At 31.7% G+C, this 7,954-nt stretch overlaps 1 protein-coding gene across 1 annotated transcript; it reads right to left on the reverse strand.

Moving 5' to 3' along the window:
• Positions 1-497: 497 nt before the first annotated feature.
• Positions 498-4,596, reverse strand: LOC114405503 (probable protein S-acyltransferase 1). Its single transcript, XM_028368000.1, has 6 exons — positions 4,231-4,596; positions 3,339-3,518; positions 2,937-3,245; positions 2,112-2,333; positions 1,020-1,444; positions 498-750 (listed from the first exon to the last, which is right to left on the reverse strand). Exons 1-5 carry the CDS (start codon positions 4,354-4,356, stop codon positions 1,040-1,042), a joined length of 1,242 nt encoding a protein of 413 aa, XP_028223801.1. The 5' UTR covers positions 4,357-4,596; the 3' UTR covers positions 498-750; positions 1,020-1,039.
• Between the last annotated feature and the right edge of the window lie 3,358 nt (positions 4,597-7,954).

Raw genomic sequence — 7,954 nt, forward strand, 5'->3', positions numbered from 1 at the left:
GAAGGATGTGAGGAGACAAAAAATAGTAAGAAAAACATGGTTCTTTGTTGGGATATTGAAACCTTATTTTCTTCTAGTATGTGTTAATAACATTGAACACCAAGAATGTTGAATAAGTCATTTATGTACACAATTTTGTGATTTCAAATAAATTTTAACTAATATTAACATGTTAGAAAAAAAATTATTAGAAAGTGTAATGCTAGTATTTTTGTTGGAATAATTATAAATTTTCCTATTATATCCTCTAACTTCCTTGTATTAATTGCATTTTATATTTTCAAGACTTAAAATACATATATTTTTTATTTAATATTTTCTTTATAAGGAAGTAGGAGGATTAGTAGAAGAATATATAGCATTATATTTTCTCTTTTATCAAAACTAACACTATAGTTTGAATTGTAGACAAGATCTACAATTCACACTAAGTTTAAGAAAGAAAATAAAGAACGGGCATTGTTCATCATTTTCATTAATTTAGCTCCTTCATTCATTTATATGTCTTGTATTGATATGTGAACATGTGCAAATTTTGTAACTTGTCATTTGTTTTCTCCTTTTTGAGTAATGAAAGTACCTGAGTTTCCATTGAGCATTTCATTTGTTTCATTCACTTTACAACTTCCATCATAAATCAAGTCACTTGTACCCTTTTTCATGTCACTCCATTCATAAGCAAATAAACATTCTAACCTTAGAATCCACTCTGCCTACAAATATTCCCTTTTAGTACTTGCCTAAATGGATCTGCATCAAAGACAATTGAGACATTGAAGACATTACTATCTAAATCATACAAGTCCTCAAGCTTTCTGTGACTACCACAAGTTATGCAAATCTCTCATGTGTTTCTCTCTTGTATTCAAAAAATCAGAGCGTGAGGTAGATATGTAAATGACTTTACAAGTTCTTGATCATTGACTACTTAGGGCATAAGTTATGCATGAAGAATATTATGCCCCATGAAGAGTAATTTTATGTGTACATAAAGATCAAAACCAACATCAAAATGTTACCTTCAAAGAACCAGCTGGAATTACTGCTTCTCTTCATGAGCATTGGCTCCTCCAGTTTTGGATTTCAATGGATCAGCAGGAACAAAAATATCATATGCACCTTCTTTTTCTCCTGCCTTCTTCATATCATCATCAATGCCATTGTAATCCAATTCCTTCAAAATGGAAGGAACTCGCATACCATCCTTACCATAAATTGTTCCCATTTCCATATCAAATTTATGTTTTGAGGATATAAAACCTTTTTCAAGATCTGAAGTATAGGATTCATCTTGAATATCATCCTCTATTGTAACCCATTCTCTAAAATTGACTAATTTACTTGGGATCTTAGCACAAGAAAGTTCTTTGAAGTTTGTCCATATTCCTTTTGTGAATGGATTTTCCTTCTTATCGTAGCGGTACCGAAAATTCTCATAAGTTGTCTAAAACAAAAGAAAATGTCAAAAAACAGTTAGTCTAATATTAATAATATATAAGTCATGTGGTACTTTACATGATAAGACACACATAGGGGGTCAAATTTAAAGGAGCATTACAATGAATACTAAATATGGAGCCCAACTAATGTTGGAACCAAATATACTCAGAAATTCTCATACAAAAAATCCATCTCTAGCTTCATTTTTCATATCTTCACAACACTTTCCAAGGAAACAGCAAAAACTTATTTGAAGATATGATCCATTTGTTGGAAACTTATAAGATATAGCAGCAAACATAGTTCAAAGAAAATAGTCCCTGCAATATATGGTCTAAATTTACTATTTATAACTAAAAGTTTAATTTATATACATTGTCAGTGTATCAAACATTTAATAGGAATTTATCTTATTATCACATCATATTAGTGAACAGAATGATGTGGTAAAGTAGTCAAATCTTATTAGATGTAATGACAATGTATATAAATCAAACTCTATAACTAACAAACAACTCTAAACGTTCCTTATAATGAATCAAAGATAACCAAAAATCTCACAAACACATACAAAAAGAAACCAACTCATAGATGTTTGAATTGTTAATGTCCATCCATCCATAGCTTATAGAAGCATACAATATATAGAATTAGAAAAAGAAAGAGAATACCTGGTTAGTCGAAATCAAATAAAGATGAAAAACTGTTAGCCCTCCCACAAACCAAATAGCTATGAAGCAATATACAATGAGAGTAACTGATATGATATCGTGTGACATGTTGACCCATAATCTACCTTCTTGTCGAAGAATGTTAACCCAAGAAAATGCGAACACGTATATACACAACAAGGTTGATGATGATATGAATAATATGAAGAATGGGTAGTTACGCTGAAAAAACATGAAGACAAAGAAGAAAGTTAGGTTCTGTTGAAGATACGAGGAATATGAAGTTCACTATCTATTATGTAAATGGGTTACATATAGTAAAATATGTATATAAATTCATCAGTATGTAAAAAGGCCAAGAAGAAAAACAAAAGGACTTTTCTAATCATATGTTAAGGGATACTAGTTTGTCCATAGGCACAAAAGCAATGAGACTAACCTAGCACTCCAACTAAATTGAAAACAAAATGTACACATTGTAATGTCTTTGATGTTTTAATATATTTTTCACAATAAGAAAAATTAGATAAATGCAAACAATTTATAACTGGATAGCATTTTAAAAATCATTTACTTTTAATGAATTCCAATTAAATTCAACAAATAATATAATTAGGATTTAATTTAAATACATTGATAATATAAATCTTTATACACTATTATTACATCAATTATTATATGTAATAAGATTGTTGACTTTTATAATAATTATTTAAAAAAATATATATGCTGATTTAGAATTGGTTGATAGAAATTAAACTCTAATATAATAAAATCATTTTCAACTAAACAATGTTGTAGAGAAGTAAGAAAACTTTTACTTACTGATCCAATACACTGACCGACCCAAGGACAATGATGATCAAACTTCTGAACACAATTATTACAGATGGAACAATGGGAAGCACGTGGTGGACGATACAACAAGCAAGTATCACAAAATTTCACCTTCACTGTGTGGCCATTGACTAGAACATCTTTCACTCTGGGCAGCTTAAGATTAGGGGCCCTATTATTTACCCATTCCATGGATGGTGTGTTTATGTCTAATGGTTCATCTAATTCAGGTGGGTGAGCATTTCTGGGGATAATTCCTGGATCTCTACCAGATGTCATGAAGAGAAAAATAAAATCCTGTGGCAATTAACCAATCAAATGTCATGTTAAAAATACTATCTCCATGCCAAATACTCATTATTGAAAAGAAAACCTTTCAACTTTACCAACCAAAACTGTGAGAATCACTCCTCCAATTAGTACAGGGTTGCTAAAGTGAGGGTCTTCTTCCTTTAGTGATGCTAGCATTCTTATGCAAAATGTTGTTGCAGGACCTCCAATCAGGAATGACGTTAGAAAAAGGGATGATGCATCCTGACCAAAAACTAATCTTCCACCACATAGAAATTTCTAACATGAAGAAAAGGTTTATCAAAAAATAGTTTATTAGAAAGTACACTTAACCTTTATAGTCTAAGGCCCTATAGACGGGTTCTTAAATAAACAATTCAAGGAACTTTAACATAATCAGCGTTCAACACACTTCTACCTACTTCCAAAAAACTTTAACATCTAAAATGGTTTAAGCATTCAAGGAACAAATTTTGGATAATCTTTGCATGTTCATCAACTAATCTCTCAAACACCATAACAAACATATTGCTTTAATCCAAATCTCCTAAAAAAAACCTTTTCTTAATTTCTCTCTCTTAATTAACAAAGTAACCTTGAGGGAATTGCTCCACTCACCCATAAAAACCTAACTCTAAAAAATAAGGACACAAATATATTTTTATTTTGTTTTATTTTATCAAGTAACACCATTTTCATTTCAATCATCATAAGATCTCATTCTCCACCCTTAGCATCAAATATCTCACATAAAACCTGTAAAATCCAATAAACTAAAAAAAACGCAAAAATGGTTAAACAAATATATATTTTTTCATTCTCCTTGACGGTTTATTCTTCCTTGTCAAACATCTATACCAAAACCAATGTTTTGTGAAACCAATATAGCAAAAGTTTTTATTTTGATCGAAGGAAAACATTAAGTGAAACAAATACTAATAAGAGTGTGAAAAATTCAACGAAAAAACAAAAACAAGGGAAAAAAGTGTACATTGTTTCCTTTCCAAGCTTGGTAAAGCCTTTTTTTGACATTGGAAGATTCCACTGAGACGGCCCTAGAAGGGTAGGGAGAGGCCAAGTTGTTGTTATTTTGGAGGTATGAGTTGTTGGTGAACATAATGGCCTATGATAATATTGAGTCTTCGTTGTTGCGGCAATGATCACGTTTGTTGGCAAAAACTCACATGCATGTGTTGCGTTGTATTGAGTTAAGATTTTTGCTTCATGTGTTTTAATTATTGCCCCTCACCGCAAGATCAATTGGCCGTGCTAGGGGAACAACAAGAAGGGAATTGAATTTCCCTTCTTACGTTCCTTCTTTTCTTTCTTACAAACTCATTTTTCACATCCCTCTCCCTCTCTCTCCCTCTCTCTTCTCCCCATGAAACCAGCATTGCTCTAAAGATTTTTCAAATTCCACCGGCCTTTTCGCAGGTACTAACTATTTTAGAAAAGATCATAGCTAAATCCTATATGGTAAGAATTTATTTATTTATGAGAGAGAAAGTGGGAATGACTTGGCCTTCATGTCCCCTTTTTCTTATAACTTACATTCAAAATAGTTACCACTCTTGCATCATTACAAAATCCCCTAGTTGAACATCGTAGTTTTTTTGTTATTCATTTGAGTCCCATATATTGAGTAATCAAATTTTTAGTAATTTTTCTATTAAATAATCAATCAATTATTCATACATTCGCAGTTTCGCACGAGTCGCGTTTGTTTTATGTATGTTCTAAAATAATTTGTATATAATTATTTCCTTACAAATAAATAATAAAACATATTAGATAGAACCAAACAATAGTAAAAACTTACTTATATTTTTAAAAATTAACACTAGAAAATAAAATATAAGTTTAAAAAGTAGTACTCATACATTTCATTAATTACTTTATCTCAAACAATTTATCATTTTATATATTTGCTGTAAAAAAATAATTTAATGTAATGTATTATCTCATTTAAATTTAGATCATAATATTATATAGGTGATAAATCTTATTCCAAATTCAACGGATAATCCGATTTCAAATCTTGTATCACTTGATCAAATGACACTAATCACTAACGTTTGTGTCAATTATTATTGATGTATAACAAATACTAGTAGTTCTCAAGTTTTACAAGACGCTTTTTGTTTACAAAATTATTAATGTTTTACAAAATTAAAATTAAATATTTTTTTTCAACTATACTCTTATTATATTTTCCAGTACTATAATACTTGAGCAATCATGTACTCAAGTTAATAGTTAACCACCCATTAATGAAAATGTCCACTAATATAGTTTCTCAATCGACGGTCAACTACCCAAATAATGATGACTAATGGTAGTTCCAACAACATGATTAAATAGGAGGTATTTTAGTTTATAAATATATCAATTAATATTTGTTTTGGAAACTGCTAAACAACATTCCTTAGAGTATTGAGTAAGAAACTAAAAGAATAAAAACAACTATTGGAGTGCACAAAATTGTATTGTCCATAATTTTTTTTATAATCTCTTATGATCTCCATAATTAAAAAAATTATTTTTTGTTTCTTGATGTTGATAAGGATAATAGTTAACAAGAGTCTTTTTTTTTTTTGCTTAAATATGTTGGAGATTCCCAAAATATATTTGAATTTCGCAACTGATCCTTTTTTACTTTTCGTTGGATCCCTGAAACTTCAAAAGTTTTGTGGGAGATCTCTGTCGTTAGTCTCTGTCCAAAATGTGATGAGGTGTTCATTAGTTGGATACGTCAACAATACACGTGTGGAGTCACGTCAAAGGTATCAATGACATGGCATGCCATTTGGATTTTTTATTTTTATATTTAATTTAATTTAATAAAGTATTTTATTAAAAAAAAATAAAGTTAAAGTGTTTGACTCCCCCACACTCGCAATCAAAAGAAAACCCTAGTTGTGTTTCAAGTCTCTCTCAGAAGTGATGCTAAGTGAACAAAGAAAGGAGATAGATACAAAATTTTCGTCAAGCTCTCGCTCCGCTTCTCAGTCTCTGACAGTCGGAGTTGTTTTTGGTGCGGCAACTTCCCAATGACGTCCATCTTTATCTTCCCCAACTGCCTCTAGTGGTACTTCGCGGCAGGTGTGGCGTTGGCGGAAGGCATGTCCTACACTGTCTCCGTAATGACCTGCTTGTCGTGAAACTCGGGCTTCAGTGGTGTCGGTGATGCCAACTCATGAGGTTTGGAGATAGCGGTGTGCCTATGGAGGAACTCGCGGTAGAGTGCATTGGAGATGGCGAAGACGAAGAAAGGGCTGGTAGTGAAGGTGAAGAGGCTATGGAGGAACTTGGCGGAGAGCGTGAGCATGTAGGGGAAGTGTGTGAGGATCCACGAGAAGAGAAGGAGGGCGAGGCAAAGTTCAAGAATGTGAAGGGCTAAGATCTTAGACCACTTTTGGTGGACCTCAGAGTCTCATGTAGGATTAAAGATCTCTTAAAATATGTCTCATTTTTTCCTTTAGTGATAGATCTCATTTTGGAATCTTAGACAATTTTTTTAGGTCCCACATGGACTCCACTTTTAAATATTTTATTTAATTGTTTTTTAAATTAAATATAATTAATTACTTAATTAATTTTAATGAAACATTGAAGAAAAAAATTATAAATATTAAAAAATAGGAAAATAAGCATAAATTTAATTTTTATTTATGACTAAATGTTAAAGAAATGAAAAATACATAAATTAGATAATAAAAAAATTGAAAAACATTAATGTCAAAGGAAAATTAAATTTCATTATTGTTGTGACCATAACGTTCCCAAATATGTTCCGCCAAATCTGCTTAAAGTCGTTGATGAATTCCTCTTGTATGCATAACACGTCTTGTTTCCAAGTATGTAGCAAAGTCAGGAGGAATACCATGAGATACTTCAACATTTGAAATATCATTTTCTACGTGATCATAATCAACATCGACATTACCATTGAATGTATCTTGTTCATCTTCGACAATCATGCAATGCTATATAATGCATGCCAACATTATATCCTTCATTATATCTAAGTTTTAGGCACACGATGGGCCACATATAATTGCGAATCGAGATTTGAGCACACCAAATGTTCGTTCCACATCCTTTTTTGTTGCTTGACATTTTGCAAAAGGCTTGATGGTCTTTGTGTCAAGTTTCAGACATTTTAGAATTATCTTTGATTAGAATGTCGTAATACTCCTTTTCCAATTCTTTCTCCCTTAAGGCTGCTAGTTTGGCTTTGAGAACATTTATTTCCCTCATTGCTTCCTCCACACCAGTCAGATCCACAGGATTGGTAGATGTTCATACTCTTTTCCCCTTGCTTTTCCTTTTCGTTGTCTTTTGCCCCATTGGACGGATAATTGGAGACGGTGTGCCAGCTTCAACATCTTCGACCAGTGTTTTTGGATTAGATGATGAAGAATATGCCCCAGATGCCGAAGTCTTCATCCTTTTAGAGCAATTTTTAGTAAATTGCTCTAACCATTTCAGTTGATCTTTCAAAAGTCGCCAAGCATGTTCCAAACTAAAATCTGTTCATTCGTCTTCCTTCCAAATGACATGCATTAAGCGTGACATTGTTATCCGTGCAACCACTTTTTTTCAATGATACCACTTGCTTGTAATGACTCTTGAATTTTTGCACACCCAGATTAATTTTTTGTCATCATGATTTCAATTGATTAATTGCTCTTTTGCAGAGTTTACCTCGAAAT

This window comes from Glycine soja, chromosome 3 (genome assembly GCF_004193775.1).
Source record: "Glycine soja cultivar W05 chromosome 3, ASM419377v2, whole genome shotgun sequence".
Lineage (NCBI taxonomy): Eukaryota > Viridiplantae > Streptophyta > Magnoliopsida > Fabales > Fabaceae > Glycine > Glycine soja.

Bases quoted from the DNA above. Each gene is read 5' to 3' on its own strand.
- LOC114405503 (XM_028368000.1), bottom strand. From the start codon at position 4,356: ATGTTCACCAACAACTCATACCTCCAAAATAACAACAACTTGGCCTCT. The intron at 3,519-4,230 runs GTACACTTTTTT...TCTTCATGTTAG, and splicing joins AAGCTTGGAAAGGAAACAAT to AAATTTCTATGTGGTGGAAG. The intron at 3,246-3,338 runs GTTGGTAAAGTT...TAATTGCCACAG, and splicing joins GAGTGATTCTCACAGTTTTG to GATTTTATTTTTCTCTTCAT.